The sequence below is a fragment of the Bubalus bubalis genome, chromosome 8 (assembly GCF_019923935.1).
Source record: "Bubalus bubalis isolate 160015118507 breed Murrah chromosome 8, NDDB_SH_1, whole genome shotgun sequence".
NCBI classification, from domain to species: Eukaryota; Metazoa; Chordata; class Mammalia; order Artiodactyla; family Bovidae; genus Bubalus; species Bubalus bubalis.
This window is the reverse complement of record NC_059164.1, coordinates 30,064,474-30,085,509: the sequence shown is the minus strand read 5'-3', so window position 1 is coordinate 30,085,509 and position 21,036 is coordinate 30,064,474. Positions and strand designations below refer to the sequence as shown.

Sequence of the window (21,036 nt, the reverse complement as noted above, 5' to 3'; positions counted from 1 at the left end):
GGCAGATGGAAGCATTCACCCACTCTACAAGGCTGTTGGAGTAAAACCAGTCATTGCCTTGTGAGCAGTGGAGCAACACACGTAAGTATAAATATGCCCTTCAATCCATTAGTAGATAATAAAATCAATGTAGTGGGTCTTAACCATCATTTTTGTTGGTATTAAAATAGAAAATAATGCCATGGAGAATACCACAGTGCACTGCAAACAGTAACGGTACAAAGTGCTTGGTGCAGATTTCTCTTTCGGTTGTTATCTGGGTGCGTGTGTGTATGCGCATATGTGTATGCTGAGTATCCACAGAAAAAAGTATGTTTTACTGTGGGTCACAGCAAAAATCATTGCAAAGCCACTGATATAGAAAGAACTAGGGCTTGAGGAGGGAAGGAAGGGGGAAGAACCAACATTTGGAGGCCACAGAGATTGGGGAGGGGCAAACTCACTGCAGTAAAACTATTAAAGAAGAGAATGTATGAAAGATACATGTACTTCAAAGATACTAGTACTTCACAGCAGTACTATTTACAGTAACAAATACAGGAAGCAGACTGACTATCCACTGACAGAAGAGTGGATAAAGAAGATGTGTACATACATTTATATAATGGAATACTTCAGCCATAAAAAATAATGAAATAATGCCATTTGCAGCAACATGTATGGTCTTAGAGATTATCACACTAAGTGAAGTAACTCAAAGAAAAACAAATCTCACAGGATGTCACTTACCCGTTGAATCTAAAATATGACACAAATGAACTTCTTTATAAAGCAGAAACAGACTCACAGACATAGAAAACAAACTTACAGTTACCCAAAAGGAAAGGGGTGGAGGGAGAAGTGTAAATTAGGAGTTGAGATTAGCAGACACAAATTACTATATATCAAACAGATAAGCAACAAGGCCCTACTGTAGCACAGACAACTATAATCAACATCCTTTAATAACCTATAATGGAAAGAAATATGAAAAAGATTACATATATACGTGTGTGTGCTTGTGTGTATAACTGAATCACTTCTGTACAACAGTAACTCAACACTGTAAATCAACTATATTTCAATTTTTTTTAAAAGGCGACTTGATGACACGCCTAAACATTTAAACAGTGCAAACAACTGTTAAAATAATTTTCACCATTTTCATTATGTTATTCCTTTGGTCAAAAATGTCCACTGATTTTTCTAAAATCCATTTCTACAGCTTAGAAAACTATCAGGACTGTGTCCCTAACTCAGCTTTTCTTTCCCCTCATTTCCTCCCTGAGGCTTCTCTGAGTTGGAAAACTCTTTCCTTGCCTGTTCTGCCTTTACTCCCAGCATCTTCCTCCTGTAACTGGCTGCTGGTGTCCTAGAAAGGATTAGAAAAGACTGAATTCAAATCATGTTCCCACCACTTATTACTCATGAGCTTCAGATAGGGAACTGACTCAGTTTCCGCATCTGTAAAATGGAACGAATAAGACTAAGTTCCTAGTGTTTTCGTCAAGATAATAAAGATAATACATGGTCCCTGTTCTGTAAATATTGGTTCCCTTTTTCTTGAAACTATAAGTTTTTTCATCCTCCATTTCTTTCTAAATTTTATGTCATGTATACTAAATCTCCTAAATAGATCTTTTTAAGACAGAAATCTGAGTGTTTCATTTGTTCTGTGTTTATTCCCTTCATCATCAGCAGCAATAAATTTATTACTTGAATAAAGTAAATGCTTGGAGAAGGCAATGGCAGCCCACTCCAGTACTCTTGCCTGGAAAATCCCCATGGACGGAGGAGCCTGGTGGGCTGCAGTCCATGGGGTCGCGAAGAGTCGGAAACGACTGAGCGACTTCACTTTCACTTTTCACTTTCATGCATTGGAGAAGGAAATGGCAACCCAGTCCAGTATTCTTGCCTGGAGAATCCCAGGGACGGGGGAGTCTGGTGGGCTGCCATCTATGGGGTCGCACAGAGTCAGCCACGACTGAAGCGACTTAGCAGCAGCAGCAGCATAGTAAAGCTCACTAAATGTTTAAGTATGGTACTGGGAATGCAGTATGGTTGTGAATACATGTATCCTGGATCCAGTAACACTGCTTTCTTCTGATGTTTTTCCACTTTAAAATTAAAATGGTTTCATTGAAAAAAAGATATATCATCACAAACAGTAAGGAAAAATTCTAAAATACAACCTTATTACCCAGAAACAAATGTTAAAAGTCACAATGTATTTTCCAGTCACTTTATACATAAACACACAATATAACTTATAAAACACACTCGAGCTATAGATCACATCTACAGTTTGGTATACTACTTCACTTCATATAACACTGTCATCAACATTTTCCACACGCATTTGCCTCTCAGACTTTAAATTTCATCCCAACAATGGGATGTTAATTTTAAATGAGTGTATCTGGCAGTATAAGTAAGTGTATGGTTGCAACTGTGATATTTTAATACTTACACCCTGGAAAAACTGCCAAATAACATCACTAGGAATTAACAAAAGGTCACCAAAAGACTGAAGTCAAAGGTGACCACAAAGCTAAATTTAAAAATGGTGATGCTCATATAGATGCCATTTTTTTTGACCCATCAGCAGATCCAATGAAACAGCAAGACACTACTGACTGGAGAATAAAGTATACATTAATTTGGCCCATTTCAAAGACTAAGGAATTGAAGAGCAAAAATAAACACAAAAAAGCCAACTCTACCTTCAAAGAAAGAACAACCAACAAAATGAGAAACTCTTTAACATTTCTTGAGGGTTCATCAGAAAATCAACTTTCCCTGGATCTTATGAACACTCCCACCATCTTTCCCTGGACAATAACATTCCCACCCAGAAATAGAGGCATCATAAAACTCGTATCTAATTATAGCACTGATTACATTTAAAAACAATCACATATACCATTGATAAAACTGTATTAAATAAATATAAAACCTTCAAATTTGTCTCATGTGTTTAATTTTTTTTAATGAAGAACTGTAAAGCATAGATTTTCAAAATTTAAGGGAAAATATAAAATTATTCCTAAACGTCTAACTGTAATATGAGTGATAAATTATCCAGCATCCATAATTCAGAAGCTGTTTTAATGGGGTGTAACAACCGGGAAAAAGCAACAAAAGACTCTCACCTGCTTGGACAGGAGCTCCTGGCAGAGTGTGTACAATGTGATAAATTTGCGGGCTAATGAGCGCGCGTCCACAAAACCCTCAGCAACTAACAGGATTTCACAGATTAGCTCGATGTCTGGGGCCACCATGGCACAGGGTCTACAAAGTAAATATGAAATTTTGTTTTAAAATGTGATAAGGAAATAAGTACAAATTGCTGAAACCAAGTGATTAATGCATACCCACATTCTAGCCATTCCAAGCAGGTCACAATTACCTCTGTCCATCACGGCTAACAAGACCCTTCACTTCAACTAAAGAATGCCAAGGAGCTACTGGATACATAGATGAAGGTGGAAAATCTGAAAATGTCAGAAGCACATGTGTAGGAGTTGAAGGGAAATCTGTGGGTACATTCAGTAAACTTCCATTGTAAGTTGTCACTGCAGAAAGGTAAGTGATGTTTTGTGCTAGAGGTCAGCCTTCATCTGTGGCCAGTGTTGTGCTGGTAAACAGTTATCAACTGACTCTCCAAAAATAGCACTTGCTGACTTTCAAGGAATCAGTACTTCCACCATGGCTGATTCCATCCACCAACACAGCATCACTGAACGTGGAGCTAGCACGAACCGAGCTTGCACGCCACCGTACACGCACAACAGACACGAAGTAACCTAAAAGCGTAGAAGAAACTAGGAAATCATGAATTTGCATGTTTATCACCTTTGTCTTTCAAAGATGTTAGTCAAAAGTTTATATAATTTAGCTTTTTATTAGTATCTGTACTGAACAACAACCTCACAAAATTCATGACAAGTTAATCATCAGCTCTTTAAAGCTTACACCACTCATTTCCAACACTGCTTGTGGCCAGCTTGACTAGATTTTTAAGATGAAAACTTACCGAAAAATAACTTTCAAATTCCCTATTTGGGGGGTGCTGCTACTGCTAAGTCGCTTCAGTCGTGTCTGACTCTGTGCGACCCCATAGATGGCAGCCCAACAGGCTCCCCCGTCCCTGGGATTCTCCAGGCAAGAGTACTGGAGTGGGGTGCCATTGCCTTCTCCAATGCATGAAAGTGAAAAGTGAAAGTGAAGTCGCTCAGTCGTGTCCGACTCTCAGCGACCCCATGGACTGCAGCCTACCAGGCTCCTCCGTCCATGGGGATTTTCCAGGCAAGAGTACTGGAGTGGGGTGCCATTGCCTTCTCCATTTGGGGGGTGAGGGACTTTCAAAAAGTCCTCACAAGACAACTGCCATTAAAAGCAACATTTGAAAAAATTCCGCTCAACTGAAGTTCAATGCCAAGAAGGAGCCAGAGTAAATAGATAAATAAGCCTGAATCGTAGACTTTTTAAAGCATGTATTTTATAGCATGTATCCCAATCATATTTACCCATCTGTTTTTATAAGCATTATTATGGTCTACTGTGTACATGTCTAATTTTTCATCCTAAAAATTCCCGAGTCTCTCTGGATCTGTGTTATCGACTATTTCTACCTAAAGTAGCCCCACAATTTCCCCCACAGTTTCAAAGTAAATACAGGACAGAAAAGGCTAGCAAATTTGCTTAACTGGTACTTCCACAGATATTGCCAACTAATACTCAATGAGTATTTTCCGTGCCATAAGGGATGCTACAGCTTTTCTGCACTTTCTCACTTAATTCTCTCAACTGTTCTTGTCTGCACTTTACTGAGGTGCAAACTAGGGTTCTGAGCAGTACAAGCACACGACTTAGGCCACAGGCGGGGTAAGCAGTGGAGCCACGATGCTTAAGGCTCAGCCATGCTGCCTGCACTCATGAATACTACAGGCACCACCCAATCGTCTTCACACTTTGCTGAGATCAGTACTTGTCCCATCCACAAATGATGCTGCACTTATTTAAGCCAAATTTATGAAGAATTCACAAAATAATTTCTGAACTGGAATACAAATGTAAACAAACTGGAGAGATCTACAAGTTTCAAATGGAAATATGCTGCAATTATTACATTTATTTCCAGGACAGTTATGCTCTAGAAATTTTTTTCAAGGAAAAAGAGACATTATAAAATTGCTATTGCATTAAATTGCATTATAAAATTGCTGGAGAGAAAGCTACTATATGAGAAAACAAAGACATTCACTAAAGGGTATTAGAAAAATTGAATAATAGGGAAAAGAATTCTGTTTAAATACTCATTTCATGTTACCTACAAAATAAGACCTTAATAGATGAAGTACATTTAAAAAGTCATGCTCCAAAAATTAAAAGAAAATACAAATGAAATATGCTTAAACATCTAGATGGATGGACAAGCAAATTTTAAGCTTGATCGAGTTGAAAGAAATCACACTAAAAACTAGAGGTTCTTCCATTCTGTGTGAAGTAGTATATTATTTTGAAGGCAGACCGTGAACAAAAACACATCTGACAAACATGGAAGAACTTTTAAAAACTAAAACTGATAAGCCTTCAGCTCATCAAGGAAACAAATGGAAATAAGATACAAATTATCCTTATCGGACATGGATTTCAGGACATCACCAGAGATAATAAGAGAATATTAGGAACAAATTAATGCCAATAAATTCAACAGTTTAGATAACATGGAAAAATCCCTTAAATGAGGCAAATCACAATTCAAGAAAAAAAAAATCTGTATCTATTAAAGAAACTGAACTAATCACTAAAACGATTCCAACAAAGAAAAATCTAAGCCCAAGTATTTGTAAGACCTCACTGATTTATTCTATCAAATAGGGGATAAATAATACCAACCCAACAAAACTCTGAATAAAATAGAGAAGGGAATATATGTTAAGTCATTCATGGGGTCAGCATTACCTGAATGCCAAAACCAGATGAAGATATGACAAGAAAGGATGCTACAGACCAACATCCCTCATGGCAGTGATTTTAAAATCCTCAACAAAATAGTGATAAATTGAATCCAATAACACAGATAAAATAATATCTCCTGACAAGGTGGAGTTTATCTCAGGGATGCAACACTGAAGAATTCTGTAGTATCTGAACAATGAATACAGTTTGACACATCAACAAAAAAGAAGGGAGTCATATGAAAACTTAAAAAAATATATATCTAAAAGAAACATAGTGGGAAAAGTTTGCAACCTGTGGTGAGTCAAATGGTCGTAACTAGGATATTTCTAAAAACCATGAAACAAATTAAAAATTATATTTCATTGAAATTAAAACTTCTATTTTTGATGGACACCATTAAGAAATGAAAAAGCAAGTCATAAATGGAGGGGAAAATACTTGCAATGTGTGTATTCAACAAAGAAATTGTGTGCAGAATACAGCACTTCACAAAGAGGGTAGGGAATGGCCAGTAAGGTCCATGGAGAGATGCTCAGCATCATTAGCCATCATGGAAATACAAGTTAAACCCACAAGGATATACCACCTATTTATTAGGTTGGTTAAAACTAAAAAGGCTTATAATATCAAGTTTTAACAAGAATGTAGAACAATTGTTCTATATCGATGGTGAGGGTATAAAATGGTACAGCCATCTTAGAAAACAGATTTGCAGCTTTTAATACTCAAACATACATTTGCCATTTGACTTCCAATTCCATTCTACCCCAAAGAAACATGTATTCACACAAAGACTGTACATGAATGTTCACAGCAGCTTTATTCATAATCATTCCAAAGTGGAGACATACATCAACCAGAGACTAGATAAACAAACTGAAGTGTGCCTCTCCAATAGAATACTCATTAGGAACAAAAAAGAACAAACTACTGATGCACTGGATAACTCTGATAAATCTCCAAATCATAATGTTCAAGGAAAGAAGGCAACACAAATGCGTACATGCAGCATGGTTTCATTTACATCAACTTTGCTGCTGCTGCTAAGTCGCTTTAGTCGTGTCCGACTCTGTGCGACCGCATAGACAGCAGCCCACCAGGCTCCCTGTCCCTGGGATTCTCCAGGCAAGAACACTGGAGTGGGTTGCCATTTCCTTCTCCAATGCATAAAAGTGAAAAGTGAAAGTGAAGTCGCTCAGTCGTGTCTGACTCTTAGCGACCCCATCAACTTTAGGAGAGACAAATTTAACCTTGAGTCACAGAAAGGACATCAGTGATATGGGGGATTAACTTCAAAGAGGCACAAGAGAACTTCCAGGGGTGTAGGAAACATTCCACATCTTGACTGCAGTGGTAATGTTTCCACCAAGTGGATACTTAGGTGGGTGCATTTTATTGCAGGAAACAAAGCTGATTTAAAACATGAGTCAAACAGAATGGGTTCAGATGCAACAGCACAAGTTCTCTGACAGATTGCTGTAAGTGTATAAACTGGCAGAGTATGTCTGGAAAGCAGGTTGTCAGTAAAGACTTGAACCATTGACCAAGTAATTCTACATGTAGAAATCTATTCTGGGTAATAAGCTGAAATAAGGATAATGCTTCATGTGAAGGGATGTTTACCGCCTGCTATTTTGTGATCATAAAGAACCAAAAAGAAAAACACAAGCCCTCCATGTCAGACAATAGGGAATGGTTAAGAAGATTATGGATGAACCGAGGGAGCGACCATTTTGGAGCTACAAAGAAATGGTATTTTTAAAGAATTTTCAGTAATATGACAAACTACTTATGTCAACACGTTAAATGAGAATTAAATGAAAATCATGCCTAATCTAATAACTTAAACTCATAAAACAGGAATTATGAGACTAGAAAAAATATAACAATCATATTTCTAGATGATAAAATTATAATTTTTTTCTTTATTCAGTTTCATATTTTCCAAATAGTCTGTACTTTGTCAAAATTATATTTATAATAAAAGTCATTTTATTATAAATAAATAAGAGCTAGTATTAAATGTTCAATGTACCATGTAAGTTTTATGTAACAATTTTGAGGTCTGGTTTCATATTTCACAAGAGTTAATTTATCATGGTGAAAGTTCTCTCTATAAAGGGATCCCAAAGAAACAATAAGGGGTTTTCCATAGAAATTCTTGAGTAAAAACAAATCATTTAACAGTGCAAACCAGCAACGTTAGGTGGCATGAGCGCTCCAGATGCTAAACCACAAAGCATAACACTTGCCTGAAAAGAGCTTTAAGATTTTCTGGTAATTCAGTTCGACCAGCATATCCTGGGTTCATAGTGATAAATATTCCGACTGATGGCTTCAGTATGATAGCTTCGCCAAGAAATACAAATCTACCAGAAGAAGAATGCTGATGGAATTAAATGTGTTCATTGAATATCAATGCACATTGACAAATGCAAACCACTGCAAAATGCAAATTATTATTAGGTAGCTGTTTATGCTGTGTAATTTTCTTTAAAATTCATAAGCATACATATTTTGAATATCTTGAAGCATGTTTATTAAAAATACACTCCCTTCCCCCAAAGGAATTACAAGTATGGCAAATATTCCTTTGTATTTGCATGGCCAGTGTGCTAGAATATAAAAATGAGGACTTGACTACTTTAACAGTTAATGAAAGGTGATGCCATCTTGGACTTCAACATGGGCTGCGATTGTCCAGCTCAGAGAAGAGAGGGACTTTTTGTTCAGTCTTTACCTTGTCCATGTGCTCACCCTCCATCTCTCCTTCCCTCCCATTTATTCAACAAATATCTACTGACCACCACTGAGAGGTGGGATTCCCGGGTGGTGCCGGTGGTAAAGAACCCACCTGCCAATGCAGGAGACATAAGAGATTATGGGTTTGATCCCTGGGTTGGGAAGATCCCCTGGAGGAGGGCATGGCAACTCACTCAAGTATTCTTGCCTGGAGAGTCCCATGGACAGTGAGGTGCGGAGGGCTACAGTCCATGGGGTCACACAGAGTCAGACACGACTGAATACCGTGGTGCTTATGACAGCTAGCTCTGGGGCCAGATTGGGAGCATTCAGAGACCAGATGTATCACTTTAGGCATATTCCATTCCCTCATCTAATACAAAAGGCGGGGAAGATGATAATAATAATATTATCCACTTTACTGGATTATATGATGATTAAAAGAGACTGTGTATATAAATGGCTAAGAGTACAGTGTCTGCACATGTGTGCGTGCCCGCTTAGCTGCTCAGTCATGTCCATGGACTTTGGACATTGGTGGTTTCATGGACTGTAGCCTGCCAGGCTCCTCTGTTCATGGGATTTCCCAGGCAACAATGCTAGAGTAGGTTGCCATTTCCTCCTCCAGGGGATCCTCCCGACCCAGGGATCGAACCCATGTCTCCTGCATTGGCAGGCAGATTCTTGACCAGAGCCACTAGGGGAGACTGTACAGTGCTGGAGCATGGTAAATACTCAACAGATGTTAGTTATAACTATGGCTATGTTCAGAAAGCTTTAACAGGACCAATGGCTGTTGAAGGCCAGGGAGATGGAACATAAAGGCCTGTAGGAACCAAATGGAAGGACAAGCAGAAGCGAACTTGCACATGGGGGTAAAAGAAACACCCCCTTCATGGAGCACTGTCTTGTGGCAAAGGGGCTTGTGTAACTCAGTGAAGCTATGAGCCATGCCATGCAGAGCCACCCAAGACGCATGCGTCATAGTGGAGAGTTCCACTGGGGGAGGGAATGGCAACCCACCCCAGTACACCTGCTGTGAGAGCATCATGAACAGAAACATCAACAACCTCAGATATGTGGATAATGCCACTCTAATGGCAGGAAGTGAAGAGGAACTAAAGAGCCTCTTCATGAGGTTGAAGGAGGAGAGTGAAAGAGCTGGCTTAAAACTAAATATTAAAAAAAACTAAGATAATGGCATCTGGCCCCATTACTTCATGGCAAATACAAGGGCAAAGGTGAGGTAGTGACAGATTTCCCCTTCCTGGGCTCTAAAATCACTGAGGATGGTGACTGCAGCCATGAAACCAGAAGACGATTGCCTCTTGGCAGAAAAGCTATGATAAACCTAGACAGCATGTTGGAAAGCAGAGACATTACTGAAACGGACCGACAAAGGTCTGTTTAGTCAAGGCTATGGTCTTCCCAGTGGTCATGTACAGCTGTGAAAGCTGGACCATAAAGAAGGCAGAACACCAAAAATTGATGCCCTTGAACTGTAGTGCTGGAGAAGACTTCTGAAAGTCCCTTGGACAGCAAGGAGATCCAACCAGTCAATCTTAAGGGAAATCAACCCTGAATACTTGTTGGAAGGACTTGACGCTCCAGTATTTTGGTCCCCTGATGCGAACAGCTGACTCACTGGAAAAGTTCCTGATGCTGGGAAAAACTGAGAGCAGAAGGGGAAGAGGGCAACAGAGGATGAGATGGCTGGATGGCATCACCAGCGCAGTGGACATGAACTTGGGCAAACTTCGGGAGATGGTGAGGGACAGGGAGGTCTGGCGTGCTGCAGTCCACGGGGTCGCAATCAGTCAGACACGACTGGGCGACTGAAAATCAAAAGCAGAAAATGAAACACATATAAGGTTTTCTCTTGGTGAGAAACTGCAGGGCTGAAGTGGCTAAGACCTGGGCCTCCATCGTCAAATTCAAGAGGGTAAGAGAATGCCAATTTTGGGATTGTTTCTTAGATGCTAGACAAGGATGAGGAGGTGGACTGTGTATAGTCAAGGTACGAATGGAGAAATCTTCATTCCCAGAGGGTCAGGCTGGGGAAGGCAGACGGGCTTGGAAGGCAGCTATGGCAGCAGGACAGGTGGCTGAGCGCTCTGCCATCGCGCAGAGCAGGGACAGCCACGCGTCAAGGGCAGGGACCTCAGGGTGGGGGGCTGGGGGGAGACAGCAAGATGCTGGAAGGCTTTGTGGCTGAGGCATGGTCTCATCCCTCAAATCCTCAAATGGAAAGACAATGTAATAGAACTCAGGAAATCATGAAGGAACCTAGCAGTCTGTACATGGGCCAGCATGAGGATGATCAGCTCACATATATGTCCACACAGAGACGGAGGAGACTCTGGTTGGGAATTTTCACAAGTCCTCATATTGATCAGTTATCTCACTCTCTGTAAGAAAGGATGGCCTCAAAGGCATCTGGGTTACACCAAATAAGGAGATTTTGACTAAACGCTAAATCAAATGTCTGGAAATCACAGGGGAATAACCTCACTTCTGTAGCATACCATTAGGTCAGGGGCAGGTGAGGCAGCAGACACGTGGTAAACACAGGAAGCTGTTTTCCCAGAGCCATGTGGCAGGACTGAGAATTTTCCTAGAAGGTAGAAATATTCAGATGTATCTGAAATAACTAGAAACTTCTATAATTGGTTCACAGTTTCAAGGGACTGGATGATCCTTCCCTGATAGGAGACTGATATTTTTATGGATAAAACAGCTAGCTGAGCAAATAATACCCTAAAAATGGGCATCAATGGGTAGGCCAGATACATGAAATGGCAATTTATACAAAAAATGGTATGAAGAAAACCACAATTGGGTACTGCAATACTGATTTCCCAAACGAATCCATCAAACCCTAAGTCCCACTCATGTTCTGTCTCTCGAGTGTGGCATCAAGTTATGGAGTGATTAGGTTCTAGATCTGTTTGACCCAAATAACTGGAAGATGTGAGGGTGTATTCTACTGGGACAAGACAGCTAATAATACAGGTGTTAGTGCAAGGACCAAGATTTTGACTTTGGATCTATTAAATATGACAGGCCAATAAGACTTCAAATTGAGTCCTAAGATGCCCCAAGACAATTGCTGACATTGTCTATGTAAGTCTAGATATCAGAGAAAGGAGATTTGGGCAGCCAGTAGCCAGCACCATCGATATGGCATTGAAAGCCATGAGACTAAATGAGGTGATCAAGAAATGAATAGAGATAGAAAAAAGAAGAGGCCCAAAGATTGTGACATCCTAAAGGAATGTCAATCTTAAAGGAAAATCAACCCTGAATAACCATTGAAGGACTGATCTGAAACTCCAATACTTTGGCCACCTGATGCAAAGAAAGACTGAAGGTAGGCAGAGAAGCAGGCGATAGAGGATGAGATGACTGGATGGCATCACCAACTCAATGGACATGAGTTTGAGCAAACTCTGGGAAATAGTGAAGGACAGGGAAGCCTGGCATGCTGCAGTCCATGGGGTCACAAAGAGTTCGACGTGACTGAGCAACTGAATAGCAACACTGACATGGTGCTATGTGTCAGGCACTTGCCCAAGTGCTCTGCATCTAATTCTCACGATAATCTGTGAGATGGATACTATGCTTCCCCTCATTTTATAGTCAAGAAGAAATCAGCGAACGAGCAGCCCTGAGGATGAGGGAAAACTGGGAGGATGTGGGATCTTGGAACCTATGTGAAGAAAGTGTATCATGTAGAAGGGAGAGATGGTGTTAGATGCTGCCAGAAGGTCAAGTAAGATCAGGACTGAGAATTGATCACGGGATTCAGTGTTGCAGAGGGTGCTTATTCTTTAAGTAATTAAAGTAATGTGATACACCTTTCTTGTATTCAACACTCAAACACCACTGTAAAGACATGGGGGGTTATTCAAAATAAATCTTCACAATTAACCAGTCACTCTCATCCTGTCCATCTCATGGGACAGGGAGAGGCCGTCAGAGACTGTGGAGATGAGGTCTCCTCTATTGCTCCATGGTGCTCTTTCTACTTGGAACAATAGGAAGAAGCCACGTGCCACTCACCTCTCCTTCCTGTTTCTGATGGCATCGTGTATCATTTTCACTTGTACTGACACCACTGACAGAACTTCCACAGAGATTCGATTGAACTCGTCAAAGCAGCCCCAGGCTCCTGTCTGCACCAGTCCCTTATAGATATTTCCTATGGACTAAACGATGGAGTGAGGCATTAAGAATTTGTAAACAGAAAAGAGTTTTAAGGTATTAGTTTGAATCATTCCAGATGAGGAATAATACTATTAGGCTGTATCATTTTATAACTTACTTTGTAGTCCATTTGCTCTGAACAGTTGAATACATAAACCATCATGCCAAGGGCACGGCCAAGATCTTTGGTGGTTTCTGTTTTCCCTGTTCCAGCCGGGCCAGCTGGAGCCCCGCTCATGGTGAGATGAAGGGACTGAGTTAAAGTAATGTAACACCTTTAAGCAAAAGAAAACACAAGTATTACAATTTTATATGAGATTCCTAGAAAAAGTGAAGGACAATCCAATATTTTTGTAAGTTTAAGAAGCTAATGGTCCAGAATGTAGCTGTAATACATGTTGACATACCTCTGATTTGTTCATGGTAAAAGTCAGAATAATATTGTATCAAATTTAATTTCAGGTTGGCTGTTTAAAAATAATCGAGAAGAAGGCATTGCTTTATCTCATTTCCAAAGAGCTGTGTATTTGAATACAAATGACACTTAATTTGTAATGCTCTTGAATTTCTGATATTTCTAGGTAAACATATTATTAATATGGCAGACAACATTTCAAAATATTGTTTATATAAGAAAAATAGGAATCTTGGATGATGAAGAATTAAACACTTCATATTTTAATAAATACATTAAGAGACGAGATGTACAAATATATATAAATACAAAGTATGCAGATAATATATACCTATTTCATTACACAAAGCCAATATGACACAGATAATTTATTACATTAAAAATGTATTCAGGAATTCATTTCGAACGTGTTGTTATGTGTGTTTAGACTATGATAATACTTATTTTTGCAGGAAAGATTCAGATTCTTAGCCTAAGGAAAAATATGCTAAGACAAAATTTAACACTTGTAAAAGAAGGAAAATGAATACCTGGCCAGGACCTAACGTGAGGTTTCTGCAAATTCATGAATTATCTTTGTTTTAGTACAGACAGGGGATCTAGTGGGGGTACCCAGGACCAGTGTCTACTCTGCCATCCATCAAATGTTAACCTTAAACTGCATTTCTGACATCAACCTGCCTCAGTTTTTTCCTCCATAAAATGAGGTTTATTATAGGGTTATATTAAGAAAGCCAACTCAATGAGGTGGCCAAGTGGTGAAAGCAATGGACGGCTAAGAAAGCCAAAGGTGAATGCCTTAAAAATTCAAAGTACTATGCAAATTGAAGTAATTATCTATGGAAATTGCAAGAGTTTCTATTTTTTACAGCCATCACATTTCAGAGCATCTTACAATGAATATGGAGTTGAAAGATCCCTGGCCTAGGAATTATAGCACTTTTTCTAGTGCAGACAATGCCCTAGCAATCTTTCCCTGTGGTTCCAAGTTCCAGTGGACCTACGACCACCTATATGCTATAGACTACATTTTCTCCCTGCCTTCCAGCCAGGAGCAGCCAAGTGACCAAGCTCCAACCAGTGTGATATGCACCGAAATGAGTACGCATACCCTAGGATGCCTCCTTTGAGATGTTTTTCCCCTTTTCCACAAAATGAAGTAAGTGTTCAAGCCACGTGTAGCATGTTGGCCACCCGGAAGCCAATACTGCTGAACCACACTCCTCGGGAATGCCACCCAACTGAGACCCCAGCTTCCATGCTATTGAAGCCCTTATATTCCGGGTCTTTCTGTAACAGCAGCTTAGCCTGCACCCCAGGAAACACCTGTGTTCCAGCCCAAGTTTCTCAGTTACAAACTGGGTGACCTGGGTCTCTGAACCCGCCCACATAGGGGAGAAGGAGACAATATTTTTCCAGCCTAAAGCACCAAGGGAAGGTCAACACCAAAGAGGACATAATGGGAGTATTTGCAAGGTATTGTGTTAATGTAGACTATTAGTAAATAATCCCAAGAATGAAATGGGAGAGAAATGAACATAATGTGAACATCTTATACAGCCCTATTCACTCTATAAAAGGAATATTAATCTTCCTTTTTACTTCTAAATAAACCTCTTAGTGATTTTCAAATTGTAAAGTTAATATGCTATTGGTCCTCACTATTGATAGACTTTAAAATGCCTCTTCCCTTTTGTCCTGTACCCTGTATCCTTCTCTATTTACAATGGCACGGATACAGCAGATTCTAGGCATTTGCAGTTTTGACAATACAAGTGATTTTGTCAGGCTACAAATTTTAATTTCTCACGCTGAAAGCAGTACGTAAATTAACTAGATAGTGAACACTGACTTTAGTGAGAGGCAAGTTAAAGAGAACTGAATTAAAGAAACAATTACAGAAGCCTTATGATTTATCAATGACATAGTCACAAGTAGATTAATATGTTTAAGAACAATCCCAAAGCTAATGAGGGAATTTCACTAACCTCCCAGGGCACCATTATGACCCCAGGTCGACAGACAGACTTGAAGCTGTTTGCACTTTCATTCCCAGGTAACCTATGCAGCATGGTGATAACTGGGTAATTGGGAACATGAGTATGATCTTGAGGTCTGATTTCTCTTTCATTAATGACAAAGACTAAATATGCTTTCTCCCATCAAATAATTCAGCACAGGTTGGAATACTAACAAAGAATTTCAGGTCAAGGTGACATATCCTTATCTCTACAACATTCTGACTGTGTTTATCTATTACCTTGGAGTCAAGTGGCAATGAACTTTTAAGAACCACTTGCTCCTTTGACACACTTGAGCCACACTGGGCTCTGTATCTATCCCTGGAAGCAGCCAAGCTCCTTTCCATCTTAGAAACTTTGTACTTGTCTTTACCTGTAACTATCTGGCCCAGGATGTTTGCCTTGCTGGTTCCCTGTTATCATTTGAGTCTTGGCTCCACTGTCGTCTCACAATCTATAGCAGGCTCTCCCTTCAAGACACTTTCTAACATATCACCCTGTACTATTTTTGTCAGCATATGGACAACCGACTCATTTGAAAAGACCCTGATGCTGGGAAAGATTGAGGGCAATAGGAGAAAAGGGCAGCAGAGGATGGGATGGTTGGATGGCATCACTGATTCAATGGACATGAACTTGGGTGAACTCGGGGAGATGGTGAGGGACAGGGAGTCCTGGCATGCTGCAGTCCATGGGGTCGCGAGGAGTTAGACACGACTTAGCGAGTGAACAAGTATTACCCCCTAACACAGCTCTGTTAATCTGTTTACCATTCCTCTCTGTTCCCAGCCACTCACAAGCCACACTCCCCTAGACCGCGCTTTGTAAGAGCAGGAATCCTGCCTGCTTGATCCTGGGACGGTCCTCAGCACAGTGCTTCAGAAGTACTGTATCTGCTGAACCATTCCTGTTCTCCCTCTTTTCTTCCTTCACTATATGTAACCTTCAGAAATGAACCTACCATAGGCAATTCTTCTTTTTACACTTTCAACAAAAGGATGCAGCGGGAGAAATGGTTAGAAATCCTGATATCAGGGTGTCAGCCATAAATAACCAGAGAGAATGGACTCTGAGATCAAAGACGCTGCCTTGAGCCGTATTAATGGCCCGTGGTTTCATGTTTCTACCTCACAGTACCTGTTGTTATGCTTTTCTAATGTGGTTCTCTTCCTTGTCTCTAACACCAACATACACTGTGCCACTCAATTAGTACATTTCCATACTGCTTTCCGAGTTTCCCTATTTGTTCCACATTTTCCTGCAACCCTTTATTTTCAGCCATGGAAAATATTTATTTTGAGACATCTTTATCCATGCTAGGGGACTTCTTTTGACTCGGCTTTTCCCATCCGACTCCAACTTATCCTTGTTACCTGTCAGTTAGAGGAGTGATCACAAGTCGAGGGCTGTTTCCTAAATATTCATAGAAGTACTGGAACTGGGCATCACAGATATTTACAAGACAATGTTTCTGGGTGTCCTCCCACCGGTGACGAAGCTGAGAGAGCCAAGCAAAAGCCTGGGGAGTGACGACCTGAAAACATCAAGTGATCACTACACACGAACACTGAGAGTTTTAAGGCCACACATGTAATCCATTAATTAACTCTGTTGAGTCACATTTTACTCCTAAAAAATCTCACAAAAGGGAAATCTCTTGCATGCTCCTGCAAACTGTAATTGCATGTAAATGGTTGAATACTTAATCAGAAATATGTGTGTAATAAAAGTCTTCATTTTAAGAGGGCTATTACTGTACAACAACATCAATTTCTTGATGCAATGCTTTTTCCCCTTTTGTGAATCACCCTAGAGGATTGGATCACTTTTGTGACTTTATATTCATATCAGCGAAATCAGATGGAAAAAGCACATAATCCATTATTTCAGCATGTCAGAGGTATAAACAAACTACACTTTCAACCAAGTCCATTCTAAAACTGTTTTGCTTTTATTAGAGATTTCCACTCCATTTTTCATTAGGCCAAACAACAGTATTTTTTCATTGCCATTATTTCTTATTTTACTCAATTCTATCCATTATTTCCTAGTTTGAAAAATAATTCCAGTCTCTTTTCAGATCCAATGTGGCCCAAGGATTTCCTAGGAATCACTTGAAGTTACCAAAATTATTATCTGCTCATTGTCTATGTCTACCTGAGTCTCCACATTGCATATTTAGGCACACCAAATGAGCAGGAATTAGACAAAGTCTTTATCTCTTTAAGTACAAAATAAAGAACATATTTTAAATTAAAACTTCTGCTGCAAGCAAACCATCACTGATTAAAAAAATGATAAAATATGCAAAGTCATATTCAAAGAGTAGTTATCAATGGCTCATCATCAAAATGAGAACACATGTAAGAGTATTTTGCAAGGATAAATTTTAGATTAGGATTTAAACAACATTATTCAGTAAGTGTCCTGAACCTGGATCAAGAAGTGTTTCTTTTTATGTTCACACGAGGAAGCATTTGCTTGTACTTTGTAGAGTGACTCAAAATTCGCTTTGATTTTAATAAATTGAGAATGAACTAGAAAAACAACAGAAAATATGTCACAATATAAGCATACCCTCAAACCATGAAGGTAATTACCACCCTCAAAAAAAAAAAAAAAAAAAAGAGAGATTTGGAAAACGTAGTTTTATGGGCATGGTATGTCAGTTTTGTTCACTAGACGATCGTACTTCTGACATTTTAAGTAGGAGCATATTTTGAAAAAAGGATGAGTAATTCTCCTTCCACATTAAACACTGGGGGTATCAAAGAGATACATGAACTTTTTAAAGAGATAAGGAAAGAAGGTAAACAATGCATTGAAAGGAATAGAAAGTAACTACTATTTTTTTTTTTTTTTTCCCAAGTACTTTAGCCTGGAATGGAAAAGACAAGGGGTGGCCAACATTTCTCTTTCTTCAAAAAGAAACTAATCAAAGGCACACAGAGATGATTGAGGTGGCCCACAATCTTACTGCTATTGGCGGGATAAGCCACCGAGGTGGTTACCACAGGCCAATGGGCCAAGATGCTTAGGTGTAGAGAAGCCACAAAACAGGGAAATGAACACATGACTTCTTGTAGGTCCCACATCCTGGCTTAATTTTTGGATGATCTGAATTAGAGGAGTCTTACGTGGCCAAATCCCTGGGGATATCACTTGGGGTAACTCTTTTAAGGATAATATATTTGTTAACCCATATAAAATGTATCCAAAGTAAGTACAACCAATTTCTTAGGACTAATCAAAAATACCAACTTAAAAAAATTGCTTTCTCAGGAATATTTTTGACAAAAACACCACTTTTAGTAAAGAGCAAAAAATACATGAAATCTCTACAACTTGCCTTCTGAGAAATAAGTTTTGCCACCACGTCTCTGGCATGGACATCGATGGTACAAATTGTCATGATCTTCTGCCTGTCTCCAGGTAGAAGTTCTCCCAGCAGAAGCGCAATCAGTGTATTCAACTGAGAAATCTAGAAGGAATTTTTTTTAAAGGAGGTAAGAATTACAAATATAGAATTTTATAGCCCAACAGTCTTTATAATTGTAAAAAGCCCTTTAGTTTACAAAACTATTTCAAATACCTTGTCCCAGCTGGCCCTCGAACAACTGTAGGGGTAGGAGTGGAGTGGGAGGAAGGGATTTAATTAATTAATTAATACAGAATAAATATTACTACTGCCCCCATCCCCCTATCTCCTGAGCTAAGACTCTGAGAAGACAACTCAACCTGTAGGAAATGACAAAGCCAGACAAAGAAGCAAAGTTTCCTGGTTGCAGTGACCTGACTACCCACGTAACCATCATCTAGTCTATGACTTCAGTGGAATAGTAATGACTATAAAATTTTAAAAGGTCAAATTGAGCTAGCTTCTGTCAAAGTATAGTAAGAATTAAAAACAAAGTGCTTTTTTGATCGGTTGGTTTTCTGTTTTTTGTGTTTTTGCATGGAATATAGGGCGATTACTGAGAAAAGCTTTCAAATGTATGGCTGAAGACTGCCGCACTTAAATCTTATTCATATCCCTGGTGCTTCCTTGGTAGCTCAGCTGGTCAAGAATCCACCTGCAATGTAGAAGACTCTGGTTCGATTCCTGGGTCGGGAAGATCCACTGGAGAAGGGATAGGCTATCCACTCCAGAATTCTTGGCTTCCCTGGTGGCTCAGCTAGTAAAGAATCTGCCTGCGATGCAGGAGACCTGGGTTGGATCCCTGGGTTGGGAAGATCCCCTGGAGAAGGGAACAACTACCACTCCAGTATTCTGGCCTGGAGAATTCCATTGACTGTAAAATCCACAGGGTCACAAACAGTTGGACATGGCTGAGTGACTTTCACTTTTCACTTTCATATCCCTGATGGCGGTGGTTTAGTCACTCAGTCATGTCTGATTCTTTGTGACCCCATGGACTGTAGCCCACCGGGCTCCTCTGTCCATGGGATTTCCCAGGCAAGAGTACTGCAGTGGGTTACCATTTTCTTCCCCAGGGGATCTTCCCCACCCAGGGATTGAACCCAGGTCTCCTGCATTGCAGGCAGACTTTTTACCATCTGAGTCATCATGGCAGCCACATTCATATCCCTATGTTTGCCTAAATAAGAGTTGTCTGGTCCAGCAATTTCTGAGATCAATATATTTCAAACTAATGGTCTCTCTTCCTAGAATGGAAAGAACTGGAATGGAATCACATGGAATATAAAGAAATAAGGATGCTGCATTATAGTAGTAAGAACATGAACTGCTTTATGAGTGTTATTTCAGTTTCACACTGGAGTGCATACAGATGTGTGTAAATTAGATCTGATATAAACTTTCTTAATGTTAATCATGGTCAGAAAGGTTTGATGGATACTATCTTAGGTGGTCATTTGGCTAGCATGCTTATTTGCATACAACATTCTGGTCTTACTCAAGGTTTATTAACAACAGCAGCAACAAAAATCTGCCTTATTCCAGGGTAGCACATTACAACACAATACTGTCCCCTTTACTTTCAGTTCAGTTCAGTTGCTCAGTCATGTTCGACTCTTTGTGACCCCATGAATCGCAGCATGCCAGGCCTCCCTGTCCATCACCAACTCCCGGAGTTCACCCAAACCCATGTCCATCGAATCAGTGATGCCATCCAGCCATCTCATTCTCTGTCATCCCCTTCTCCTCCTGCCCCCAATCCCTCTCAGCATCAGAGTCTTTTCCAATGAGTCAACTCTTCACATGAGGTGACCAAAGTACTGGAGTTTCAGCTTTAGCATCATTCCTTCCAAAGAAATCCCAGGGCTGATCTCCTTCAGAATGGACTGGTTGGATCTCCTTACAGACCAAGGGACTCTCAAGAGTCTCCTCCAACATCACAGTTCAAAAGCATCAATTCTTCAGCGCTCAGCCTTCTTCACAGTCCAACTCTCACATCCATACATGACCAGAGGAAAAACCATAGCCTTGACTAGATGGACCTTTGTTGGCAAAGTAATGTCTCTGCTTTTGAATATGCTATCTAGGTTGGTTATAACTTTCCTTCCAAGGAGTAAGCGTCTTTTAATTTCATGGCTGCAATCACCATCTGCAGTGATTTTGGAGCCCAAAAAAATAAAGTCTGACACTGTTTCCACCGTTTCCCCATCTATTTCCCATGAAGTGATGGGACCGGATGCCATGATCTTCATTTTCTGAATGTTGAGCTTGAAGCCAACTTTTTTACT

The 21,036-nt window shown here is 39.9% G+C and overlaps 1 protein-coding gene across 3 annotated transcripts in view; it reads right to left on the bottom strand.

Annotated features, from left to right (window-relative positions):
- DNAH11 (dynein axonemal heavy chain 11) overlaps positions 1-21,036 on the bottom strand; it is a 375,791-nt gene that overhangs the window by 218,252 nt on the left and 136,503 nt on the right. For all 3 annotated transcript variants that reach the window (XM_044946526.2, XM_044946527.2, XR_006552702.2), the window contains exons 31-36: positions 18,680-18,811; positions 16,704-16,864; positions 13,013-13,169; positions 12,751-12,896; positions 8,199-8,315; positions 3,132-3,270 (exon numbers count right to left, since the gene is read on the bottom strand). In XM_044946526.2, coding sequence (XP_044802461.2) covers positions 3,132-3,270; positions 8,199-8,315; positions 12,751-12,896; positions 13,013-13,169; positions 16,704-16,864; positions 18,680-18,811 — 852 coding nt within the window. The remainder of the gene's footprint in view (positions 1-3,131; positions 3,271-8,198; positions 8,316-12,750; positions 12,897-13,012; positions 13,170-16,703; positions 16,865-18,679; positions 18,812-21,036) is intronic.